A 27763-nucleotide genomic window follows, 5' to 3' on the forward strand; every position below is an offset into this window, starting at 1 on the left:
CTTTCAGTTTCCCAGCTTTCATCGGTGTGACCTTGTTGAGCAGACCCAGCCGTCAATGGTTTGGTTTGCCATCGGCCTGTCATTGCATGGCAAATCCAACAACTCCCGCTAATCTTCAAATCTTCCTTATGTAGGAGGGCTAGAGCACATGCGCTATTGTCTCCGCACCGTCTCAATGCCCGTCGTGTTTCCTCTCCGCTCGGATCCAACGTATCCAGGTCACTGAAATCATCTTCATCCTGAGGATTCATGGTCATATCGTCTTGGGGTACTATGCTTTCCATCACCATGGGTCGAGGTTCTGCAACTGTGATAACAACTCTTTGAAACAGGTCAGAATATGGTCTGTTTATGGCACACCAATACACTCCTCCATCTGTTTTCTCTACTGCTCTTACGGTTACCATGGCGGTGTTTCAGATTGTCTTGGTTATGCTGAAGCGATTACCAGTTTTGGGGAGTCCTTTCGCCGTGGTCGCCACCACCAGGTTCCAGTTGTATGGGCCACAGGGGTCTCAGCATAAGTACTTATCATCTCGCAAGTATTTAGAGTTATAGGGCCACGGGTCACACGTAAATGTGCCTGTCTCTCCTCTGGTTAATGTCACTGTAACCTCTCCAGCCCAATACGCTTTTCCCATTACCAGTTCCAGCATAAGCATCATGATAAGCGACATTACTCCTTTCATGTTGACTTGTCCGGTGTGAGCTGGGGCTCTGGCACCCGCTTACAATGACTAGCGTGAATCCACGTTGCTCTTTCTGCTACCTTTATCGCTGTCTGCATCACAAGGAGCACCTGGAATGGTCCCAGCCACCGTCTAGCTCTCCAGCTCTTCCTCCTGAAGTCTTTCACCACTACCCAGTCGCCTGGCTGCAGGTCATGCAACTTCCCCTCAGCCGGTTGTGGCAGGGCTTCCTTCACTTGAGCTTGCACCTGAGATAAAATCGCAGAGAGTTTTGTACAGTAACGTAACATTTCATCCTCACAATGGCTGGTCAGGGTCCTCGCGACGGGTTTTGGCCCAATTCCAGTGTTGGGTGGTCTGCCGAATAATATTTCAAATGGACTTAAATTGGCTCTACCTCTGACCCTAGTCCGCATGTACATTAGTACTACGGGCAGGGCTTTCGTCCATGGTATTCCCATTTCATCGCAACACTTTGCTAGCTTATTTTTCAGAGTGGCATTTTCCCTTTCTACCGCTCCTCCACTCGCTGGATGGTATGCACAGTGTTGCCTTAGATCAATGCCTAGGTATTCTCCTACCTGCTTAAGAGCCTGGTTTACAAATGGCGTGCCATTATCACTGCTGATTTTCTCTGGGATGCCCCATCGTGGAATGATTTCAGTTAACAGGGCCTTGGTTACTGCACTAGCATCTTGTTTGGCTGTAGGGAACACCTCTGCCCACTTAGAGAACATGTCAACCATTACTAGGCAGTATTTCTTCCCTTCACTTGGGGTTAGCTCAATAAAGTCCATTTGAATATGCTCGAAGGGTTTCAGTGGTTCTGGGTGCGCCCCTGGGCTTATCTTAATTCCTCTCCCAGATTATTGATAGCACAAATAACACATCGCTCACAAAATTTCTGGGAGTAACTAGTAAAGCCTCTGGTATACCAATGTGCAGCGATACTCTTGAACATCCCTCCTTTTGACACATGGTCCTTGCCATGTGTCAACTTAGCATAATGAGAAAATAGCGCTCTCGGTAGACATGGCTTATCATTGGGGCCGTACCATACCCCTTCTTTTACCTTACCCCCTGCCTTTGACCATTCTTTCATTTCTTCCCATGAGGCTTGTGTTTGCAGGTCTTGTATGTCCGCTGTTGGGATAGGAACTGTTAGCATTGGCATGTTTACATTATCACTGATAGGTTTTCGCGCTGCTGCTTTCGCTGCCGCATCCGCCCTTGCATTTCCCTGTGAGACTGGATCGGTTTTCCCTGTATGTGCGTCACACTTACAGACTGCAATACACTTAGGTAAGAGGACTGCGTCCAAGAGATCAGAAATCAGCTCATGTAGCGTGATTGGCTTGCCTGTTGATGATAAGAATCCCCTATGTTTCCACAAGGTTCCAAAATCATGAGTCACCCCAAAGGCATATCTACTGTCTGTGTAGATAGTAACGGACTTGCCTTCTGCAAGTTTACATGCTTCTGTAAGGGCTATCAGTTCCGCAGCTTGTGCGGAGAGGTGTCTAGGAAGTGGCTCTGCTTTTAGTATGTTGTGTGATGTGACTATAGCATACCCCACACAGTTCTGGCCCGCTTCTCGATCTCTGAACGCAGACCCATCCACAAACAGTTCCATGTCGGGATTTTGTAGGTGGGTATCCTGCATCAGGTCGCGGATTACAAACTTCATTAGTTAGAGCAACACAATCATGTGGTTCCCCATCACCTGCGGTGGGAAAAAGAGTGGCAGGGTTAAGTATGGTACACCTTTTCACTGTAATGTTTGGCATTTCCAGCAGGACCGTGTTATATCTTAACCACCTTGCCGCAGACATATGAGCTGTTATTTGCTCTAGGAGAAGTAGTGAGACTGCATGTGGTACCAACAAAGTTAATTCACTGTATCCCACGATATCTCTAGAGACTGCTATTGCTTTTTCGGCAGCTGCGACTGCTCTCACGCAAGTAGGCAGCCCCGCTGCTACTGGGTCCAATTTAGCAGAGAAATATGCCACTGGCCGAAGTTTCCCTCCGCCAATTTCAAGTCGCTGAACGCCTTTTCTGCTTCTGGGGTCCAGCTGAGTATACTATGGGCTTGCAAGCCCTTCCCGTGGGCTATGTCACTCAGAGGGGCTACGATGACGGCTTAGTTGAGAATAAACATCCTACAGTATGAGCACACTCCCAAGAAGGACATCAACTGTGTTTTAGTCCTGGATTTAGGGATTTCTTGGATTGCTTTCACTCTGCTTTGTCCTCAGGTCTTACCCTGTGCTGATATTAAATGTCCCAGAAACATTACTTGTTCTTGCACGAACTGCAATTTTGAAAGGCTTGCCTTGTGTCCTTCCTCAGCTAGGTGGTATAATAGTGCTAATGTGTCTTGCTCACACTGCTCCTTGGTTGGAGCTGCGATTAGACAATCGTCTACATACTGTAGGAGGGCTGATCCCGAGGACAGGATTAGTGGCTCCAAACCCTTTTTTAACGTTTTGTTGTAGACGATGGGCGATTCACAATATCCCTGACATAACCTTATAAATGTATAAGAACTTCCCTTAAATGAAAAAGCAAACCAGTACTGACTGTCTGGGTGAACAGGAATGCTAAAGAATGCATTAGCGAGGTCTACTACGGAGAACCACCTGCTCCCGGGTGGGATCTGTGCCAAAATGGTATATGGATTCGGAACATTAGGGGCTCTGGCCATAACAGCATCATTGACTGCCTGCAAGTCCAATAGACAATGGAAAGATTTGAGACCGTGAGTCCTTAAAAATCTCAAAGTCAATGATTGGACACTGCTTTCATACACAACTGTGTGGTTCAGTACGAGTATGCGAGCTTATAAAAAGAATCTTAACTGGCTATCTCAGGCAGAGAGAGTGGTGGAAATAATCCCCGCCTCAGACCAGAGCCATAGGGGAACAACCTGGAGTTTTGTACAAATTACTGGCGATGACCCGCGACTGCAGACAGTTCCGGGGAAACTTTGGGCAAAGGGAAAACATGATGTGGGTCTAATGCGCGATTGTAGTCCGTAAAGATTACACCAAAGTCTGATTATGGACCATGCAGAACACAGTATCCGCTGAAACCCGAAGCGGTAGAAGGGATCACCCCCGTATTCAATTCACTATTGAAGGCGGGAGTCATAGTACCCTGCAAAAACTCACCAGTGCATACACCGATTTTCCCTGTAAAAAGGGCGACTCTCCTGGGAGAACCCGAGGGATGGAGGTTTGTACAGGACTTGCAGGCAGTCAATGATGCTGTTATGGCCAGAGCCCCTAATGTTCCGAATCCATATACCATTTTGGCACAGATCCCACCCGGGAGAAGGTGGTTCTCCGTAGTAGACCTCGCTAATGGGCTGGTTTAGCTCACAAGGCTAAATCGCTGGCTTTTAAAGCAGACCAAGCAGGCCAGCAGCACGGTTCGATTCCCGTACCAGCCTCCCCGGACAGGCGCCGGAAATGTGGCGACTAGGGGCTTTTCACAGTAACTTAATTGAAGCCTACTCGTGACAATAAGCGATTTTCATTTCATAATGCATTCTTTAGCATTCCTGTTCACCCAGACAGTCAGTACTGGTTTGCTTTTCTTTCCACTTTCTTTTGCCCTCTGTTCTAACTGAGTTTTTAATAATTCCGATTGTCTTAAACTAAAACTTCCTCCTTCAGGAAAACCACACTCCTTCACCCACATTTTAACTTGACTCACCGAGTCTTGTCCATAATTAGTAACCATGTATCGTATATTAGGGCTATTTAAACTTGCAGCATTTGTTTGTTTTTTTCCATTGCTATTGCCCATGACCGGTATCTTACTTGTGACCCAGACTCACAGTGACCTTATCCCTTGTGACTTGATTTTCCTCCGGAGGCTCCCGCACGTAAGCGCGTCCGCTTAGGTGGCTTGGTTTTCCTAAACCAGCAAACCAATACCTATCGTTTAGGTATTTTTACAGGTCAAACCTGTTTGATAGATCCAAGTCTAAATCCACCCGTCACTGTGAGACTGTTCACCACTGTCTATAATTTATAATAGAGCAATTCCTTACCACAGATTTCAGTCCGGATCCCGGTGCTGAGGTGACACAGTAATTCCTGGTCCTCTCACGCTGATGGCCAATTGAAGCATTTGAGATGAGGTGAAAAGCCCTCAAGGCATCAGCGCTAACGCCTCCCCGAATCTCCCAGTGTCTATCTCAAGCACGGGATCCCATCCTCGTCGCCAAGAACTGTGGTGGGAAAAAGGAAAACTCAGAAACAATAAGTCATGGATATGAGCAAGTTTGTTTATTTCTTACTCTGCAGAGGACGCATTCCTCTAACCACAGGAGACAGAGGAAGGCGCGCCGAGCGCCGCAACCTTCAGTCTTTATACATTCAAAAGATAAGCAGGTTAAACACAGGCATTCATGTAGACAATGGCTGGCTTTCTCTTCTTACTAGTAGTTCTCCATTCCATTAAAGGAGTTGTTTTTCTCCTGGCTTTACTATCTCGTCCTTCATACAGCTTGCATATCAGTTTATTAAGCGGTTATTCAATATTAAGTATTAAAATTGTCCATTACAATACTCTCTCATTTCTGGCGATGACCCTCCTAGTGCCTCTGTAACCTTTATATAGTATGGTGACTGTTTAATATAACCTGTATATTTTTGAATTCGATCTGTCTTGAAATAAATTGTAAAGATGCCATAGTCCCAAATAACCATAGGCTGCTTTCCCCTTTGAGGGGGAGAGCTGACTGCTGGTGATTTAACCTGAGGATTAGCACACCTCAGGCGAGGGACAAGGTGGGGCCTTCATGAATAACCTCAGCCGGTACGGGAATTGAACCCGTGCATCTGGCCTTACATCAAAAACCAGTTGTCCAGCCAACCGAGCTAAACTGGCCCCCCTTTATAATCTTGGTTGGACATTTTTGTGAGCCCTTTGGTCTGTGTCTCCTGTCCTAGTGATTTGGGTCATTATATTCCATTGTTCCACATTACAATTTCAATTCTTTCAACAAAAGTGCTTGCAGCAATTATTGACCTGATATTTTTGATCTTATTGGACCAACCTAATCCAACACGACCACCCTAACCAAACAGGACCACCAACTAATTCCACTATCTAAAATGAACTACAGGGAGTGACCACTAAGGAAAGATCAGAAGCTACCACCTCCAAGGCACAAGTCAGGAATATAATGGGATACTCTCCATTTACCTAATGAGTGCAGCTCCAACAACACTCAAGAAGATCAACAACACCCAGGACAAAGCAGACACCCCATCCACCACCTTAAACATTCACTTCCTCAATCACCAACGCACAGTAGCAGCTGCGTGTCCCGTCTATAAGGTACACTGCAGAAACTCACCACGGCTCCTTTGACAGCACCCTCTAAAACCCCAACTTCAAACAAGTATAAGGCAGCAGGAGTGTGGGAACAGCAACATCACTAAGTTCCCCTTCACGGCACACACAATCCTGACATGGAAACATATCACTGTTGCTTCACTGTAGCTGTGTAAAAACTCTAAACTCCCTCCCTAACAGCACTTTGGGTCTACATACACCATATAAATTGTAACGCTTGAAGAAAGGCCAGCAGCATTTTCTCTCGGTCACCTAGAATTGGGGAATAAGTGTCGGGCCTTGTCAATGATGCTCATGAGAATGTCTTGAGAATGAATTAAAAAGTGCTTCAACGTTTGAATATACTCCTCTACTAGTTCAGACACAGTAGGGCAGCAACACATATATAGAATGTGTATATTTTATATTATGCATTATTATATTGTCATGTGAGAGTACCTTTAAGAAATTGGTGTTTATCAAATAGCTGTAGTGGATGTACCTTTAAGAACTGGATGTTTATTAAATAGCTGCAGTGATGTCAGAGTGTTGTTGGAGCTGAGCTGTCTGTCTGCTTTACTTTTGTTTTTTGAGCAGGCAGCTACAGTGTGTTTTAGTTTCGTTTTCAGAGCTGGATCGCTGCAGGCAAAGCAAAGCAGCTGTATAAGGATCTCTCTCTGCAAGCTAAAGACTGTCTCCAGATCATTTGAGGATTTCAAAGTAATGCCTGTTTCTGTAGAGAATTTAAAACTGCTGTCTTTCTGTAAAAAGGGTATTTTGGTCTTATGGATGTAGTTAGGAAAGTTATGAAGGGTTACTTATAGAACATTGTATCTGTGGTGATTATTGGTGTTGATAGTTGTTAAGATGTTTACTGTGGGTTTATAAAGTGTTAACTGGATTCATAAATAAACATGGTTTTGCTTTAAAAGTACTTTAGATCTCTGTTGCATCACACCTGTGAAGTAGGCCCTTGTGCTCCCCATAACCACAATCTATTAAAAGTTGTGGGTCAGGTGAACTCCATGATACACTTTGGTGTTCTCTAAACGCTGGCCCATAACAATATAATACATACAAATTATAAAATTATATGTATAATATATAAATAGGTATTTTATTTATGAATTCTTTACTTCCCAATAAAGAGTTCTTCCAGTTGCAAATTATACTTTGTTTGTTGAGCTCACAGATTCTGCGCATAGTAACTTCCCGAAGTGTAATGGTATAGGAGTGTTTTCAGGACTGAATATTGAGCTGGCTTTTACGTGGAGAACCTCCCTCTTAGTTACAGCTCAGCTAAATACAAAGACCCTTGGAGACAGCAATTCTGGTTAAGTTGGCTTTATTTTCCAACTTGGTCAATGTACGAGGGAGAGTGATTTGGATAAACACTAAAACCACTCTGCTTTAGATTGCTTTAGGTTCAACAGTTATACAATTTCCAAAAATTAGTAGCCCACCCCAGTTGGACTCGATCCAATCCTTGTAGCTGTAGATTTTACCTTGGCCAATGAATTTTACTTTAGGCAGCATGGTGACTGCGTGATCGGCTTGTGATTTAGCCCCATTCTGTTCCCTGGCCATCTATTGTTTCTCAAGACCTTCGCATCCGCTATCTCTAGCTCTCCCCTAGTCCCATTTCTCTTGTATTAGTGTGGTTCCTGTTCGTACCATTGTCTGTCTGAATGCTGGTTTTTGGAGCTACTGACGCCAACTGCTTCTCTTGGATGTGTTATTGCTGACCACATTCTTTCTGTCTCATTCTGTCTGCCTTAGAAATGTGGTCAAGTTAGCTAGCTTAAATCCCATCGTATATTGCAGCCACTACTATTGGCAACAGTTTAAATGCTTGTTAATGCTATATTCTATGAATGCATGCCTAATGGTTAATAATGATTACTGGGTACACTTTCTATTATTAGCTTCAATCCCCAATAAACTAACTTATGTAGATCTATTCTAGTGTTATCCCAGCTATCCAGTTTTAAGGGGTCTCATCTCAGAACCCCCCCCACCCTTCAAATGGGTAGAAGTTTGAGGACAGACTCCTGACTAGGCAGGCCAGTGTTGTAAAACTGTCCATCTTACCTTGTACCTCTTTCCTACAGATTAAGATATCAGGGCGTGTGTCCTCCTGTCCCTCGCACAGAGGAAGATTTTGATCCTGGTGCAAAGTTCCATATTCCTTCAAGTGTTCCTTACGTCAGGTGCGTCTCTAACATGGATCTCTCCCCAGCCCAGTGATGGTGTCAATGTATCCTGATGACTGATTGGAGAATTGTGTGTATATCTGCCGGGTTATCCTGGAATTCCCCTGGACTGAGAGACTAATCTCCTAGCCACTGCTGCGAGCAAATCCAGGGGGGAAAATTCCCTGGGACATTTAAAAAGTTGTGTTCTAAAAACTTTCTTTTCACAATTTCCATTTATTATGTTTTTAAAAACTGGAGATGGAATAATGTTGTTTGACTGTGTGTGTTGCTACTTCCAGATTGCACAAGTAGAGTTAGTAACAGCTCCCATTCTATTCTTCATCAGATTGCAAGGAATACTTAAATATGAATTCAAAAATATTCCTTATTCCATTGGTCGGAATGTACCTTGTGACCAAAATAGAATTGTGTGATTAAAAGCACGGCCAGACGCGAGGCCCCCAAGCGTGGAGACACGCGAGGCCCCCAAGCGTGGAGACCTGGATCAATGACATGGCGGGCTTTATTAAGCTTGAGAAGGTTAAATTCGCCCTGAGAGGATCGGTGCAAGGGTTCTTTAAACGGTGGCAACCTTTCCTCGACTTTCTGGCTCAACGATAGGGTACTGGGACAGTAGCAGCAGCAACCCGGGGGGGGGGGGGGGGGGGGGGGGGGGGGGGGGGGGAGGGGGGGGTGGGGGGGGGGGGGTGGGGGGGGGGGGGGGGGGGCGTTGATTATGTTAGCTTATTTTATTTAAATTTGATTTATCTAATTTTAATTTATGGTTAAGTTCTCTTGTTTGGGGGGGGTGGTGGGGGAATGTGATACATGTGATGTTACGGTATGGGGGGAATTGTGGGTGATATGGGGCTGTTAGTTGCATATTACTGCTTTTTGCTATACTTTTTGTTATATTTTCTGCAAAAAATTCCAATAAAAAAATTAAAAAAAAAAAATTTAAAAAAAAGCACGGCCAGCTGTCATTGGCAATGCTAATACAGATGGGAATTTCCACAATATTCTGGAGCAAGAGCAACTATCTTCCTGGACGCGAGGCTGTGAAGTTAATTAATTCCCTCTTTCTGAGTGAGGCCTCCTCTCTTCCCATTCAACAGTGAGAAGTGAGGGAGTTGGGAAGTGGGATTGCAGGAGCTTTTGGGTGAGTACTGCTGAAGATGGCCAAGAGAGTCAGTGGATCCCGAATTTTAAAGCAGCCCTCTAACATGGCTGAGCAGGTAGTACAGGTCCAAACATCCACAGAACCCCTGCAGTGTAGAAGGAGACCATTTGGCCCATTGACTTTGCACCGACCCTCTGAAAGAGCACTCTTTTTAGGCCCACTCCCTCACTCCAACCTATAATCCCACCTAACCTGCACATCTTTGGACCCTTACGGGTAATTTAGCATGTCCAATCCACCTAACCTGAACATCTTTGGACTGTGGGAGGAAACTGGAGCATAAGGAGGAAACCCCGCAGACACAGGGAGAATGTGTAAACACCACACGGTCACCCAAGGCCGGAATCGAAGACGGGTCCCTGGTGCTGAGAGGCAGCAGTGCAACCACTGTGCCACCTTCAGCAGAGTTAAATTGAGTTGGACAATACTTCACAATCGTCTATTAATGTAGTGCTGGGGCGAGTAAGCAGAGCCAGACTGAGTTTCAAAAGTAAAGTACTGTAGATGCTGGAAATCTGAAGTAAAACCAGAAAATGCTGGAAATACTCCGTTTGTTTGGCAACAGCTGTGGAGACAGACAGCCTGAGTTAATGTTTCAGATCTGTGAGCTGACATCAAAATCCTAATTTATGAATATGTCCACTTACATGCCTGATCTGAAATCCAACTGTATGCCTTGCCCTTTCTCAGGTACTTTGTGAGTTTCATCATCCAGTTCCAGTTCCACGAGAGTCTTTGCAAAGTCGCTGGTCAAACTGGACCTCTGCATAAATGTGACATCTACAAGTCAAAAGCTGCAGGAACGCTCATTGGGTAAGATGAAAAAACAAGACATCTTCCTACCTCAGAGGAACCTTAACCAACTTCCCTTACGATGCTCGAAAACCTTTTTGAACAAGACAATCAGAAAACATCGGAAATGCTGGAGGGGCAATGGCTAGGGTCCATCTTGTTCGCTTTCTGTCATCCTCCCGTTACAACCTGTTAATCGATTATCGGCTAATCGCAGCAATAGCATTCTACCATTCAGTCTACAACAGAGCCAGGGAACATGAGAAAAAGCCAAGTGCTGGGGAACTTTCAGAACCTGTTGTGGGTACCAAGGCCACCTGTTATAAGGGGGGGAGGTGATGGTGTCGTCATATGTCACAGGACTAGTAATCCAGAGACCCCGGGTGATGCTCTGGGGACGCAGGTTCAAATACCACCATGGCAGATGGTATAATTTGAATTCAATAAAAAGTCTGGAATTAAAAGTCTAATGATGACAATGATAAAAATTATCAATCATTGATAAAATGAACCTGGGTTCACTAATGTCCTTTGGGGAAGAAAATCTAAGATGTTTTCCTGGTCCGGCCTACATGTGACTCTAGATCTAATATTTGATTCTTAAATACTCTTTAAAATGGCTTAGCCAGCAATGCCCATATCACATTAATTATTATTTTTTTAATTCCACCACACTCACCATGTCTTGTCGCAAATAACTCAGTAACCAAAAAGTCATTTTCTGAAAGAAATCTGTCGACTTTTCATTCAATGAATCAGTAATCCATGATAGCATCCAAAGTCTCCATCAATTGACGGTTCACTCATTGAAATAATGGTCTTCCCCATCTACCGCATCCTAAATCAACCCTGCTAACCCATGGCTTCCATCCACCCCAAAAGTCCCATTTTTCCCACGCTAAATTAGCACACCTTTGAATACCTCCATTTCCCAATACCACCTATGCCAACATAGTCTGAACTCATACAAACCTATGCCCACCATCCGTTGCCTTTACTCCATCCATGCCAACTCAACTAGTATTATGAGACAGTTACTTGACAGCGTTTATGATTCCTACACAGATTTAACATCTGGATAGCTCTTTTACAGTTCATTTATAGCTTGACCCAGTTCCTTGACAACTGGTCAGTTCCCTGACAGCACGGAAGCACGGTGGTTAGCACTGTTGCTTCACAGCGCCTAGGACCCGGATTCGATTCCCAGCTCGGGTCACTGTCTGTGTGCAGTCTGCACGTTCTCCCCGTGTCTGCGTGGGTTTCCTCCGGTTTCCTACCACAAGAACCGAAAGACGTCCTTGTTAGGTGAATTGGACATTCTGAATACTCCATAACTGTACCTGAACAGGCACCGGAGTATGGCGACTAGGGGATTTTCACAGTAACGTCACTGCAGTGTTAATGTAAGACTACTTGTGGCACTAATAAAGATTATTAAAGCGGGACATCTCCTTTACAGTTCCTTGACAGTTGAATAGTTCCTTGACAACTGGGCAGCTTTTTTTACTGTTTGACAGTTCCAATGTGTTTGTGTAAAAAAAAAATGCTTGTTCATGCTCACCTTTACCAATCTGAAAGGGTGCCCTACCTCTCCCCAAACTATCCAGGGACCTTATCCAAAGGGGTACCCTGACTGTCCAAAGGAATCCATCACATTCAGGCCTCCACTTATCTATTCTAATCTGCATTCTCTGGGTTCCATGTTTCTGTTCTTCCAAAATTTCATTTCAGTGGAGAGGGCTGGTGATTTAAATGGCCTGCTGCCACCAAGAATTGTGAACCCCAACTTGATTCTAGTGCTGCCCCAACAAAGTGAAGATTCAAGGAAGGGGCAGTGACATTTTGTCCATTTCCGTATTTTTGAACAATGGTGAAAACTCTGGTCTAAATTAACATTCTCAATTATGAAGAAGCAACAGAGATAGGTAGGTCTTTGATCAATAAGGGTATCAGGGGTTCTGGGGAGAAGGCAGAAGAATGGGGATGAGAAAAATATCAGCCATGATTGAATGGCGGAGCAGACTCGATGGGCCGAGTGGCCTAATTCTGCCCCTATATCTTATGGTCTTATGGTCTTAACATTATTCAAATTTGATCGTACAACATTGATATAGCATCCAATCATAGATTAGAACCTTCCAGGAACATTCCAAATAAATTCACATAGGGGAATTACTATTATACCTGTCTTACTTTTAGGTGCCCCTAAAAACCTAACTCTTCAAGTAATATCTCTGTGTGGTTCAAGGTTTAATGTTGTTTTATTACGCCCTGTGAAGGATCTTGGATCGTTTCTTATGGTAAAGGTGTTATATAAATATAAGTTGTTGTTGTATTTCCACCACAGGAATGCCATGAAACTGGGAAGCAGTAAACCTTGGCCTGAGGCCATGAAGTTGATCACCGGGAACTCAACAATGTCAGCTGATTCTCTGATGAAATACTTCCAGCCGCTGACAAATTGGCTCATTGCAGAAAACTTAAAGAATGCTGAAACCCTGGGATGGCCTCTGTACGACTGGACTCCAGGTCAGCAAATTGTTATTGAATCACAGAATTGTTACAGCACAGAAGGCAATTCAACCCCTTGCATCTGTGCCGGCCCCTCTGAATGAGCAATTCACTGGTGCCAGTGCACTGCTTCCCCCCTCACAAGCCTGCGCATTCTTCATTTTCAGGCAATAGTCTAATTCCCCCTGAATACCTCGATTTAACAGGCCTCCACTACACTCACCCATTTCCAGACCCTAACCATTCACTGCGTAAAAAGGTGACTCATCATGTCCTCGCTCCCCTTTCCTCCATTTACCTTAAATCTGTGATCTATAGTTCAAAATCCTTCCATCAGTGGTTAACACTGCTGCCTCACAGCGCCAGGGACCCGGGTTTAATTCCAGCCTTGGGTCACTGTCTGTGCAGAGTCTGCACGTTCTCCCCGTGTCTGCGTGGGTTTCCTCAAGGTGCTCCGGTTTCCTCCCACAGTCCAAATATGTGCAGATTAGTTTGATTGGCCATGATAAATTGTCCCGAAGTGTCCAAAAGGTTAGGTGAGGTTCAGGGGGATTGGGCTTAGTTAGGGTGGTCTTTAGTTAGTTGGTGCAGACTCGATGGGCCGAGTGGCATCCTTCTGCACTGTCGGGAATCTATGATTATTGGGCCCACAACCCACAGCACCCCGATCCCCGCCAAAAAATCCATCCACGGTGCTGTGATGTCAGAATGCCGCAAATCTTGACTGGCTCCAAACTCTGAGGGAGGCTCAGAGGTGAGGACAGCATTCATGGAGCGGCTCCATGTTTTAAGGGTTTGACTCAGGGTACTGGTTCTGATTCAGTGTTGACCAGCCATTGACTCGGAGTGGAAGAGTGGAGCACCAGCTCTGACTCAGTGTTGATGAGCCTTTGACTTGGGGGTGACAAGCCATTGACTCAGGGTGACTGGGCTCGACTTGGGGGTTCTGGCTCTGATTCAGGGGTGACCAGGCTTGACTAGGGTAACATTGGGGATAGACAGGGGTAACAATGAAAGGGTACAGGGAGTGCGCTAATATGGGGGGAGGGGGAACTTCTGGAGTAGGGTTGTCGACAAGGGCAAAGACATGTCAGTGATCAGTACCCCATTGCAGCTGAGACCGTTCAGCTGTAATTCAATTGACATGATTGTAGTCACGCAATTATGCCCACTCAAACACCACTTGACATTCAGCATTTAACCTTTGGCACATTGACATCCAAAACTGCTGACTGCCATGGTGTGCATGTACTATCGGCCGACTGAGCAAACTACATATTCCCTTTGAGTGTTGGCAATGGCATACTGTACGAGGAGAGAGCTGCTAATACTTGGCTGTGTGCTGTAATGCGTACTGACAAGTGCCCCCAATCCCCCATAGACCAGATTGAGCACCAGGCCTTAGGGTGAAGCTTTGGACAATGCCTGCACCTGAGATGAGAGCTCGAGCTGCAGTAGAGTGGCAAATGCTGTGACCACTCAGTCATGTAGTGTGGAGCAAGGGTGGTGTGGGATGTTGCCAATGCAGAATGTGAAGTAAGGACTGGACATCAATGTGGTAGCCAGGACATGGGGAAGTGGGCCTAAGAGATGATGAATGGATAAACAATGATCCTTAATCGACAAATGCTAACCGTCAGGTTTCTCTGATGGATACTGCCGTAAGGAGAATGTACAAAACATGGAGCCTGATGATCTCCCTGTCGTTCTTCTCGTTCATACGGCAGAGGGAAGAAGAAATCAACAGAGGCACCTGGCTCGGCAAAGGCTGGATCAGAACAGTGAAGAGGAAGGGGTGGCAGGGTCTGCTCCCAACTCAGAGGATGAACCACAAAGAGCATCGCTCAGAGATGCCTCACGAGACCCAGTGTCTCCAGACCACCGCCTAACATACTTTCAAATGTCTGAGAACAAGTATAATGCAACCACAATGTATTATAGGGCTCCACCAGACCAGTCCAGGCATCCAAACGTCATCTCTTCAGCATCCACCAAAGAGCGAGTTGCAGCATGACCCATGTTGGGTGAAGTTCTCCCAAAGGGAGTCAAAGTGCCGACGCCAGAGTGAAAACCGGAGTGTTTCACTCCGGCATCGGAGGTCGCTCCTCGCCCCCTATTCTCCCACCCCCAGGGGGCTAGGAGCGGCACCGCATCAATTACGCACGCCGGGCCTTGGCGCCGCGTAAATGATTCAGCCGGCGGCGCTTAAATGACGTCACACGCGCATGCATGGTTGCCGTCCTCCCCACGGGTGCAAGACATGTTGGATGGATCTTGCGAGGCAGCGGAGGGAAAAGAGTGCGTCTTTTAGAGTCGCCGGCCCGACGATCGGTGGGGATCGCGGGCCAGACCCCCACTGAGCACCCCCTGGTGCTCGAACCTCCCTCCCCCTCAACCAGGTGTGGTTGGCGCCGGCGTGAACCGGTCGTATTGGACCGGAGAATCGCAGCTCGACCGTTAGAAACGACGAGCGGCGATTCTCCGAGCTGCCTGTCGTAAAACACGGCACGCCGTTTTGAGGGGGGGGAGAATCACGTCCGGGTGCCAGAGTGGTGTGGCGGGAATTGCCCGGCACTCCCGCGATTCTCCCATCCGGCGTGGGGGTCGGAGAATCGCGCCCGTTGTATCTTGTCTCAACCGCACTCTGTGGGGGTCTATAGAACTGGGGCGGCATTCTCCCCTACCCTGCGTGACGGAGGGTCCCGGAGTAGGGGAGTGGCACCAACCACTCAGCGGTCGCGCCTCCCCAAAGGTGGGGAATTCTTTGGGGGCCCGCGCCGGAGCGGTTGCCAACAGAAGACCGGCGCAAAAAACCAGTGCCCCCGGCAGCAGGGCTGGCCAAAAGGCTTTCGCCGGTCTGCGCATGCGCCGGCAGTGACGTCAGCGGCAGCTGGCCGCTGACGTCACTGCCGGCGCATGCGCAATGTGGGGTACTCTTCGGCGGCCGTGGAGGACGCGGAAGAAAATAGTGCAGCCAGGGCACTGGCCCGGAGTCTGAGCGGGGGGCCCCGATCGCGGGTCAGGCCACCGTGAGGGCACCTCCCGGGGTTCGATCGCCCCCCACCCCCCCCAGGACCCCGGGGGCCTGCTCGCGCCACTGAGCCCGCCGTTCCAGAGGTGGTTTAAACCTCGGCGGCGGGAGAGGCCTCCCAGCAGCGGGACTTCGGCCCATCTGGGCCGGAGAATCACCGCAGGGGCCTCTCCGATCGGAGTGGCGAGATTCCTGCCGCCGCCACTTCCTGGGAGAATCTCTGCCACGGCGGGGGCGGGATTTTAGGCGCCCCCAGGCGATTCTCCGACCCTGCTGCGGGGGCATCCACTGCCTGTATCACTACTGAAAGGGCAGCACGGTAGCATTGTGGATAGCACAATTGCTTCACAGCTACAGGGTCCCAGGTTCGATTCCGCCTTGGGTCACTGTCTGTGCAGAGTCTGCACATCCTCCCCATGTGTGCGTGGGTTTTCTCCGGGTGCTCCGGTTTCCTCCCACAGTCCAAAGGATGTGCAGGTTAGGTGGATTGGCCATGCTAAATTGCCCTTAGTGTCCAAAATTGCCCTCAGTGTTGGGTGGGGTTACTGGGTTATGGGGATAACATGGAGGTGTTGACCTTGGGTCGGGTGCTCTTTCCAAGAGCCGGTGCAGACTCGATGGGCTGAATGGCCTCCTTCTGCACAGTAAATTCTATGATAATCTATGATCATTTCCAGGCCAACAGCTCTTTCCATGGTTCCACAGCAGATCTCTGCGGGATTCTGCAAGTTTCTGTGTGCTAGCACATCCAGGAGGTGACAGATGCAATCTTCTCAAGAATAAGCAACTTTGTCCATTTCGACCACCATCAGACAAGCCACGAATCTCTGGCTTTCCACAGTACAGGGTGCCATCAACTGCACTCACATGGCACCCAGATCTCTCGGGCATCAAGCAGTGAACTTTGTGAACACAAGGGCTTCCGTTTGCTGAGTGTCCAGCTGGTCTGTGACTAAATCAATTGCTCTTCCAGGTGTATACTTGATTCCCGGGAGTGCGCACGACTCCTACATTCTGAGTTGCTCTCAGATCCCTGACATGTTTCAGGGTTCACAGAAGCTGCAGGGCTGTCTCCGCGGGGTCAAGGGCTACCCATGGGCACGTGGCCGATGAAGACTGACCCCACTCCACAGAGTGCGGTTGAGGCAAGTTACAACATGGGTCATGCTGCCACTCGCACTTTAGTGGATGCTGAAGATGACGTTTGGATGCCTGGACCGGTATGGTGGAACCCTATAATACATTGTGGCTGCCTGCAGCACGCTGCACCACCTGACGCTGCAATGAGGGAGGAACTGCCTGAGGAGGAGTTGGAGGATCGTCACGTTTCCACCATTGAGGAGGATGCTGAGCAAGTGCTGCTCAACTTTATTAAAGAACAAAGAACAATACAGCATAGGAACAGGCCCTTTGGCTCTCCAAACCTGTACCGATCATGGTACCTGCTTAAACTAAAACCATATGCACTTACGGAGTCCGTATCCTTCCATTCCCACCATATTTATATATTTGTCTCGATGTCCCTTAAAGGAGGGGGGGGGGCTGCCGAGCACAATGCCGGCAAAACCGCTGATGAACCTTCAATTGTTGCAAGAAGCCTGTGTAGCCTCGTTAAGTGGACCAATTAACATTGAATAGCGTTGGGGCAGCACGGTGGCCTCGTGGTTAGCACAACCGCCTCACGGCGCTGAGGTCCCAGGTTCGATCCCGGCTCTGGGTCACTGTCCGTGTGGAGTTTGCACGTTCTCCCCGTGTCTGCGTGGGTTTCGCCCCCACAACCCAAAAATGTGCAGAGTAGGTAGATTGGCCACGCTAAATTGCCCCTTAATTGGAAAAAATAATTGGCTAATCTAAATTTAAAAAACAAAACAAAAAAAAAAACATTGAATAGCGTTGCCAGCCTCGCTGGAACGGGAAATACCCGGCAGTTCCTGCTCACGACCACACATAGAACTCTTTCTGGAGAATCACGCCCACTAACTCACAGGAGCTGGGCTGACATGTTTGTTTTAGTGCTGTATGTTTTATATAAATCTATGTACCACCTCAAAACCAGCCACACACTTCCACATTGATCCTCAGGGAAGTTCCACAACTTGAAATGACCTCAAAGAGGTCCACATCAGCTGAGTCCATTGTGGGCCATAAGAAGGCTCCAAACTCTCACAGTAGAAAGTTAATCGATCCCAGAAAAGGAAAGGGAAACATGAACCTGTACAGCACTTTTCATGATCACTGCCAGGTATCTCAAAGTGCTTCACGCCAGTTTTTGAACTGTAGTCACTTTAGAAATATCGGTAAAACAGCAGCCAATTTGCAGATCGTGAACTCTCACAAACGGCAGTGCTTTGGCCTGATAATGGGCTGGATTCTCCATAGGCTGGGTCCTCCGTTTCGCCGGCACCGCACTCACGCCAGCAGATTTCCCGACGGCGTGGGGGTGCCCAAAATGGGCAACCCCATTGGCCGGCTACTGGAACGGAGAATCGTGCTGCCGGCAAGATCCCACCCAGATGTTTTTGTGGGCCTGGATTCTCCGATCCGGGTTTGCCCTTCTACCAGCGAGGATGGAGAATTTGCTGCTCCATTCATTCAGCAGGAAGAGAAATTCTTGTTGGTGGGAATGTACGAAGAATTCCAATCATGATGTTGATTGAGGGATGAATATTGGCCAAGATACTGGGAATAATGATTCTATGGAGTCCTCTGCTTTTCTTCAAAATAGTGTCAAGGGATCTTTCCATTCAAACAGGCAGGTGCAGCTCATGCACACCAGAATTATACCGGGTTAAGTTGCGTGGACAGGTTCCTCGGCTTGTATTCCCTTCAGCAAAGAAGATTAAGGAGTGATCCTTCATTCCATATCCCCAGCCTTACAAAAATCCATCAATCCCATCTTGAAAATGTCATCTGGCTTCCCCAGCAGCCCCAGCCAGTTTTCGCAGAGATGGGGTAGAATTCCAGATTCCTTTCATCCTCTTGTGTGAGCTAATCAAGGTGTTTAAAATACTAAAGGGATTCAATATGGTAAATAGAGAGAAACCATTACCTCTAGTGGGGGATTCTAGAAAAGTGGAAAGTGAAGCCAGAAAGCTTTATTTCACACAAAAGGTGGAAATATGGAAGTCTCTCTCCTCAAAGGCTGTGCCTTTGAGGACAGACTGGGATAGGGAGCAAAGGAGGATAGCCAGAGGTGTAAAGCTCAGGTATGTTCTGTAGAATCATAGAATGGCCGGGCATTCTTAGAGGCTGAAATGCTTCCTCCTCTTCCAACATTTATTCGTGTTACCCTGTCTGTATGCTGATCAGAATAGAGATTAACTGTCACACATTACTTTCCAGCTCTCGACGTGGTCGAACCTCCAACACCGCCGACACATGTGGATTTTCTGGGACTAAGTTTAAAACCAGAGCAGGCCAAGGCAGGCCAGTGGATCCTGCTTGTACTAGCCATTGGCCTGACCATCGGAGTGACAGCTCTTGTAGCAAAAATTATTTTGAGAAAGAGGCGTCCCTACAAATCGGCATCTGAACTTGAAATGAAATGAAAACAAATCTCATCAGGTCAGAACTCTTTCACTATGCAAGAACAAACCAATAATTCAACAACCAATTTGTATTTGTAAATCTGCTGTAAGAATATTTAATTAGTCTCTTGGGTTTGACTGTCTTCATACTTTGAACACTTCAGCGATGACTAGATATTTGGTGCAGGGATATGTATTAAAGGATTCTGTTATGTCTGTGGTTTGCTTTAATTTTGAATGTGAAAATAATGTAGATTAGAGCAGCATTAAATTACATTGTTGAGATTCCATGACAGGAATATACTATTCTAGAGTGATGTTGTTCTCCGGATGTTGTTGCAATCCTGAGCCTATCCACTCTGCAAATGTGACCATATCTAACCGCAATGGAGCTGCAACCTTATGTCACTACAGCGAGTGAACGTTACGCATAATAGATGACAAGGTTGATACATTCTAGAATTGGAGGAATGAGAGGTGTCTTTCACCACTCTAGGTTTTATCTACCCCCCCCCCCCCCCCCCCACCCCCCACCCACCACCCCACAGTTTACTAAATATAAGAATTTCCGTGAAGTCACATCCAACCCATTAGACATTGTTCCTCTGTATCCCAGAATCCGGGTTGTACCAAGCAGCACCCTCAATCGTGAGGGGCCTGACACTGCTGATGTCTGTAAGATTCCCACAATCTATCAATCCTGGCAATGGTATCAACCAGCAATTGAGGTGCCAAGTTTGGAGCGGAACAGAAGGACCTTCCAGCCAATCAGAAGGAAAGATCATCAATTGCGGGATCCCAGTGCAAAGTGTGAATTGTCTGTGGAAATTCCATAAATCATTGATATCCCATCATACCTCAATAACCACAGATTACTTCAGTTATTGTTGATTATTTTAAAACGGGTAACATGGCAGCACTGCGCCCAGCTATATGGCTAGCCTCACTAAAGCCTCACAGGACTTTAAGAGAAACTTCTAAATGGTTTTTTTCCCCGAATAATCCTCCCCTCCACTAAAATATCCAACTGTTGAAGAGGTGTTAAATATCATTTATTTGGCCCTATGATGGCTCGTGAATTACTCCAATGTGGGGTTCAGCAGTAAAAGTATAGTCCCATAGTCTGCTTTTCCGTTTGTGAGAGAGAGCTGACTGGTGGTGATTTAACCTCATGGTCACCACACCTCAGGCGAGGGGCAAGGGTGGGATGGCAGGCCTTAATGAATAACATCAGACAGTAGGGGAGTTAAACCTATGCTGCTTACCTTGCTCTGCATCATGAACCAACTGTCTAGCCAACTGAGCTAAACTAGTCCCCGGTACAGTTGAGCAGTATAGGAAGTGTAGGTTCCAGTTTTGATCTGCATTCTGTGCAAAGTTGAGTGATCTCAACCAGGGTGGCCATTATGGTTCTGAAATTGGCCAGTGTACGTCTGGCCGAAGGAAGATGAGGTTTGGTCGGTGCTATCCCTTGAGATCTGGGGGTATCCAGTGGAAGTGTGCTCATGGCGGATGTGGAGTGAAGAGAAGGTGAGGCTTAACTGTGATGCCCCAGGTAGTCAAATAGCCAATCAATACAGATCAGCACAAGGCTCAGGCAAGGTAACTCAGTGGGAAATCAAATCTCATGGAGAATCCAACCCGAGCAAGGAGCCACGCCTTCAGGAGAGATGGGGAGAGGATTGGTATCAAGAATCTACCATGAAAACCAAATCTCGAGGCACCAATAAAACTCTGCTGCTGTGTTTATAAAATCTAGCTCATAACATTGCATTGTTTCTCTTCTGTAGTTATATACATTCATTGCATGATTTTTGTGTGATGATTCACATAGGAAGTGTTCAGAGCATGTTGGGGAAATTGGTGTAACAAACAGCATGCACAATATACATTGAGCTGTTTTAAACAATGTTGTGTCCTGTATGCTTTATTCACTATAGTTCTACTATCATTAAAAGGGAGATACCCTTGTTTACACGCCATGAATTTTTGGTTGGGAATAGAATCCAAACCAGTCATGGGGATGGCAGAATGGGAAGTGCTGGAATTTGCGATGAGTGGCCTGGCTGCATCTTTCTGTTTCTTCATCCCGTTTATAGCATGTGGCTCAGATCCCCTGAGTAAGGTGTGCTCATGAAAAGAGCTGTTCCTGCAATCAGCACCAACTGACATTTATTTAGTGCCTTTAGCACAGGAAAACATCCCAATGTGCTTCACAGACATAATCGACAAAGAAAAGATTGAGACAAATGAGGAGATCTCAGGACAGATAACTAAAAGGTTGATAGAGGCTTCCAGATCGTAGGGTTTGACAGCCAATGGCACAGCCACCAATAATGGACCAGTGGATGTGAAAAGCCAGAATTGGAGACCTGCAAGGATTTCAGAGGGTTTGTTTTTTGAATATTAATACTCTTTCATTGTTGCCCAATTTCCCTTCAACATAGTGTCTTTCAGAAAGCCATCTAAGAGCCAACCGCACTGTTGTAAATCCAGAGTCATATGGAGGCCAGTGTAGGCAAGGACAGCAGATTTCCTCCCTTAAAGGACATTATAGTCGGAATTCTCTATCCTCTCAGTGTCCACCCTGTCGAATCCCTTCAGAATTTTATATGTTTCAATACGTTCATTCATCTAAACTCCAATAGGCCCAAACAGCTCAACCTTTCCTCGTAAGATAACCCCTTTGAACTACTTCAGTTGTATATAAATCCTTTCGTAAGTAAGAAGACCAAAACTGTGTACAGCACACCAGCTGCAGCCTAACTGAGGCTCCATACAACTGCGGCAATAGGCAATATTTCCCTACTTTTTCTTTATTCAGTCGCTGGTTGGGGGCTGTTTAGCACAGGGCTAAATCGCTGGCTTTGAAAGCAAGCCAGCAGCACGGTTTGATTCCCGTAACAGCCTCCCAGAACAGGTGCCGGAATGTGGCGACTAGGGGCTTTTCACAGTAACTTCATTTGAAGCCTACTCGTGACAATAAGCGATTTTCATTTCATTTTTCGGTTGGACCAGCATTTATTGCCCGTCCCTAATTGCCATTGAACTGAGTGGTTTTCTCAACCATTTTAAGTCAACCACCCATTGCTGTGGGTCTGGAGTTGCATGTCGGCCAGACTGGGTAGGAATTCCCTAAAGGGTATTAGTGTCCCAGATGGGTTATTTTACAAAAATCGATTCATGTTTATCATCTGACTTTTAATTCCAGATTTTAATCGGATTCAGATTTCTGGATTATTATTCCAGTGACAATAGACCATTGCCTCTCTCAGCAATAAATCCAACAATCCATTTGCCTTCCTAATCATTTACTGTACCTACATACCAAGAAGTTGTGATTCATGTACCACGACATACAGGTCCCACTGTACCACCAAGTCCTGTCATCACTCTTCAACGAGTGTACTGTTTTTCCTATTCTTCCTGCCAAAATGGAAAAATTCACATTTTTCCAATATTATATTCTATCTGCCAAATTTAAGTCCACTGACCTAACCTATCTGAATCCCTGTTGTTGACTCGTTATGTCCTTCTGACAGCATACTTATCTTCATTTGTGTCAACAACAACTTTATCCTCCAAATATTCAATCCCTTCATCCAAGTGATTGATTCTAGATTGCAAATAGTTGAGGCCTTAGGACTGTTCTCTGTGGTGTTCCACTAATTACGTGTCAGCCTTCATGCTACTCTTTGTTTTCTGTTAACTAATCAATTCTCTGCCTGTGCTAATGTGTTACACCATACATCACAAGTTTATTTTTGTGCAGTAACCTTTGATGTCGCACTTTATCAAATGTTTCCCTTCGCCCACATTGCTCATTACTTGATCAAAGAACTCCCCTTTCAGAAACCATGTTGACTTCCTGATTGTACGATGATTTTCAAAATGTGGTGATTTGGGCATTTTTCCTATGACTGACGTTTGGCCTATGGTGTCCTGGGGCGAATTCTCCCATCATGCCCGCAGAAGGATTGGTGGCGGATTGGCCGGGATAAAACAGCTGCAGGCAAAATGTTGGCGACCCGGTGGTGTAAAAACAGTTTGCAATTCTCCCGATGGTAGGTTAATAGCGGATTGGTTATCCCGCTGCCTAGTGCCATGTACACCATTTGCATTCATTTAAATCTCACGAATGTTCATTAAAACAGCTGTTCACCAGAATCTGCTCACATCTTCCAATCTTTTGTCACGCCTCAAACCTGTTTGTAAATGAAAGGTATTCAAAAGTCAGATCACAGTTTGCCGATGATTTTGAGGTGAGTGCCACATACCCAGCCTACCTGCCACAGTCCAAGTCCTTGATCTGGGGCTTGTAGTCAGGAATCAGAGTCCAGTCACTCCTGTGGCGATGAGCAAAGGAGTCACAGATCACAGACAGTCAATATAACACAATGTGTCAGGAATTGATGAAGTGGTGGAGCTGTGATCCATAATAAGTCCGTGGGAGAGGCCAATTTCCCCTTCCCCACAGGAGGGATCCCCCTCCTCCCCAGCCAACTCGACTGCAGCCTCCTTGATCTCAATGAGCACAGTAGGAAGTCTTACAACACCAGGTTAAAGTCCAACAGGTTTGTTTCGAATAACTAGCTTTCAGAGCACTGCTCCTTCCTCAGGTGAATGAAGAGATGGTCTATCTAAATGTTTCTGGAACCCACTTCTTCATTCACCTGAGGAAGGAGCAGTGCTCCGAAAGCTAATGATTCGAAACAAACCTGTTGGACTTTAACTTGGTGTTACAAGACTTCCTACTGTGCTCACCCCAGTCCAACGTCGGCCTCTCCACATCATGGAACTCAATGAGGGCAATGATGCCAGCCATCCCTCCCCCGGTCTGTGATAATTCCCGTCTGTTGTGTGCCAGCTTGGCCTGTAGGAAAATGAAAGACATGTGATGAGAAGTGATGGAGCAGAGGTTAAGTGAAATACATGTCCCCTGTGTGTGGTGAGCAGACCCAGAAGGGCCAGCGGATGGAGTGTGAGCCACTTGATAGATGGGGTGGTGGTGATGTAACAATTTCCGTGGGAGAATGAGTGTTGATATGAGTCCCCCGCTATTGACTGTGTGGGATCCCTGAAGAGAGTAGCCATCTGAGTACATGATGCTATGATGAGAGTTTGGTGACTTTCTCTGCGACAGCTTTCCAGGCTGGAGATCTGAGGAGTGTGTGCTTCCTGGAGCCATCCCCAGGGTAATGGTAGCCATTTTGAAAGTGACTTCACCAGCGTGATGACGTGCACACGCTGTGGCCATGCCCACTATAGAAAAAATTGTCCTGCGAAAGGAAACAAATGCTCGTGATGCAGCAAGTTCAATCATTTTGCCTCACGATGTCGTTTTACTTCAGCGATACCGGCAAGCAACTCTAAAATTTCGATCCGTAGATATAAAGAGGTACAGAGTATACAAAATGAAGGACATGAAGAAAAAATGTTAACTTCAAATAATGATTCCTCTTAAGTTTACTCTGCAGGATAACTTCAGGGTGGAAGCGATAACCAGAGATAATGCACTGGACACTAATGATAGAACAATATTTCAACTCTCCGATTTAGTTAAAGATTGGACTGTAACATTTAATATTAATGGGTCTGATGTTCCATTCAAGCTGGATGCCGGTGCACAAAGGCAGATCTCAAACAAGTGAACAAGATGCCAGGATTTAAAAAATCAAACTATAGGTTGACAGACGACAACGGGAATGCAGTAGTGCTGAAAAGGCTCATGGTACAGAATAGTGACATCTGTTTGCCATTGGACTTTGAAAATGTGGATGATACGAAGTCATCACTAATTGGGGTAGATGCATGCATAGAATTGAATTTGGTGCAAAGAATACACACAGCCAGAAATTTAAATTGCTCACTCAATGACAGAATTGAGGAAATATTGAGCAACTTCAAGTATGTCTTTAGTGGAATGGGCACCTTACAGCATTAAATTAAAAATTGATGTTAAGCCAGTGATACATGCGCCCAGAAGAGTGCCGGCGCCATGAAGAGACCATCTCAGGGACGAGCTAGATAAAATGGAACAATGCAATATCATATCGAAGGTGACTGAGCCGACAGACTGGGTAAGCTCTATGGTGTGTTTGCGTAAAATGGGGACTTAAGAGTATGTATCGGTCCAAAAGATTTAAATAATAATATAAGAGAACACTACCCCATACCTAAAAGAGAAGAGATGACAACAGAATGGCGCAGGCCAAGTATTTCACGAAATTGGACGCTTCCAAGGGTTTCTGGCATCTATGTCTGGATGGAGGAAGCAGAGAATTGTGTCCCTTTAACCATCCCTTTGGTCGATATTGTTTTAACCGATTACCATTTGGCATAATATCAGCTTCAAAGGTCTTCCACCATGCGATGGAGACTATAATAATAATAATCTTTATTATTGTCCCAGTAGGCCTACTTTAACACTGCAATGAAGTTGCTGTGAAAATCCCTGAGTTGCCACATTGCGGCGCATGTTCGGGTACACAGAGAGAGAATTCAGAATGTCCAATTCATCTAACAGGCACGTCTTTCGGGACTTGTGGGAGGAAACCGGAACCCCCGGAGGAAACCCACGCAGACACGGAGAGAATGTGCACACTCCATGCAGACAGTGACCCGAGACGGGAATCAAATCAGGGACCCTGGTGCTGTGAAGCAACAATGCTAACCATTGTGCCAATGTGCCTCCCTTGAAGGAATACCAAGTGTTCGTGTGTATATAGATTACGTGTTAACATGGTCCAACACTCCGAAAGAACACTGTGAAAGGCATATTAATGTACCAACAAGAGTTAATTCCCATGGTTTAAAGCTGAACAAGTGCTAATTTGGCATCCAGAAACTAAAATTTCTTGGAGATGTCATAGAACCATAGAATTTACAGTGCCGAAGGAGGCCATTTGGCCCATCGAGTCTGCACCAGACCTTTGGAAAGAGCACCCCACTTAAGCCCAGTCCATCACCCTATTCCCGTAACCCAGCAACCCCACCTAACCTTTTTGGACACTAAGGGGCAATTTAGTATGGTCAATCCACCTAACCTGCACATCTTTGGACTGTAGGAGGAAACCGGAGCTACCTGGAGGAAAACCACACACACACGAGAACATGCAGACTCCCCACAGACTTTGACCCAAGTCAGCAATCGAACCTGGAACCCTGGAGCTGTGAAGCAACTGTGCTAACCGCTATGCTGCCATGTTGGCAATGTCAAAAGAAGGTGTACAACCAGATCAAGCTAATATTCATGCCATTGGTCAAATGCCAATACCGACGGATAAGAAGGCAATTTGATGGATTCTAGGTGTAGTTAATTTTATCGGTAAATTTATTCCCAATCTGTCCAGCAGAACAACAGCTTTAAGAAATCTGATTAAAAAGAAGGTTGAATTTCTGTGGACTCCTCAGCATGGAGCCGAGTGGCAACACATCAAATCGTCACTAACTACAGCTTAGTATTTTTGATTCCACAATGGAAACAAAAATATTAATGGATGCCAGTCAGAATGGCACTGGTGCAGTTTTATTACAGAAAGCAGAAAATAATCTATGGAAATCAGTTGCGTATGCATCTTGTGCTTTGACTCCGACGGAGCAGAGATATGCAGAGATAGAGAAAGATTGCTTACGTCTGTTAACGGGCATAAGCAAGTTTCATTATTTTTTTTTTTTAAATACTTTTATTGAAGAAATTTTTCAGAATACAAACATTTTAACCCCCCCTACATTTGAATTATATCAACACAAAGTCAAACCCCCCTACTTAACAAGAATCCCCCCCACCCCCTACCCGCGCGCCCCCTCCCCCCCCCCCTCCCCTCCCCCACACCCTCCCCCCCCCTCCCTCCCGCCCTCCCCTCCCCTCCCGGGTTGCTGCTGTCACGACCTCAGTTTCTATCTCTGATCTAAGAGGTCCAGGAAGGGTTGCCATCGCCTGAAAAACCCCTGCACCGACCCTCTCAGGGCGAATTTAATTCTTTCCAATTGGATGAAGTTTGCCATGTCGTTTAACCAGGTGTTAACACTTGGCGGCCTTGTGTCCCTCCACTGAATCAAGATCCTCCTCCGAGCCACCAAGGACGCAAAGGCTAATATTCCAGCCTCCCTCGCCTCCTGTACCCCCGGCTCCACCCCAACCCCGAAGATCGCAAGTCCCCATCCTGGCTTGACCCTGGACCCCACCACTCTCGACACCGTCCCTGCCACCCCCTTCCAGAACTCCTCCAGTGCCGGACATGCCCAAAACATGTGTGCATGATTCGCAGGGCTTCCCGAACATCTGACACACCTGTCTTCACCCCCGAAAAACCGACTCATCCTTGTCCCCGTCATGTGGGCTCTATGCAGTACCTTAAATTGAATGAGACTCAGTCTCGCACATGACGACGACGAGTTGACCCTCTCTAGGGCGTCTGCCCATGTCCCATCCTCTATCTGTTCCCCCAGCTCTACCTCCCACTTGTTTTTCAACTCCTCTACTG

General features: G+C 46.4%; 1 protein-coding gene across 1 annotated transcript in view; it reads left to right on the forward strand.

The window, feature by feature from the left end:
* Window positions 1-19567, forward strand: part of ace (angiotensin I converting enzyme (peptidyl-dipeptidase A) 1) — a 223005-nt gene extending 203438 nt beyond the window's left edge. Inside the window, exons 22-25 of the mRNA XM_038778735.1 lie at window positions 8153-8251; window positions 10107-10229; window positions 12556-12737; window positions 19093-19567. Of these exons, the coding sequence (XP_038634663.1) occupies window positions 8153-8251; window positions 10107-10229; window positions 12556-12737; window positions 19093-19298 (610 nt within the window). The 3' untranslated portion in view covers window positions 19299-19567. The remainder of the gene's footprint in view (window positions 1-8152; window positions 8252-10106; window positions 10230-12555; window positions 12738-19092) is intronic.
* The last annotated feature ends 8196 nt before the right edge of the window (window positions 19568-27763 follow it).

Source organism: Scyliorhinus canicula, chromosome 19 (genome assembly GCF_902713615.1).
Source record: "Scyliorhinus canicula chromosome 19, sScyCan1.1, whole genome shotgun sequence".
Taxonomy (NCBI): Eukaryota; Metazoa; Chordata; class Chondrichthyes; order Carcharhiniformes; family Scyliorhinidae; genus Scyliorhinus; species Scyliorhinus canicula.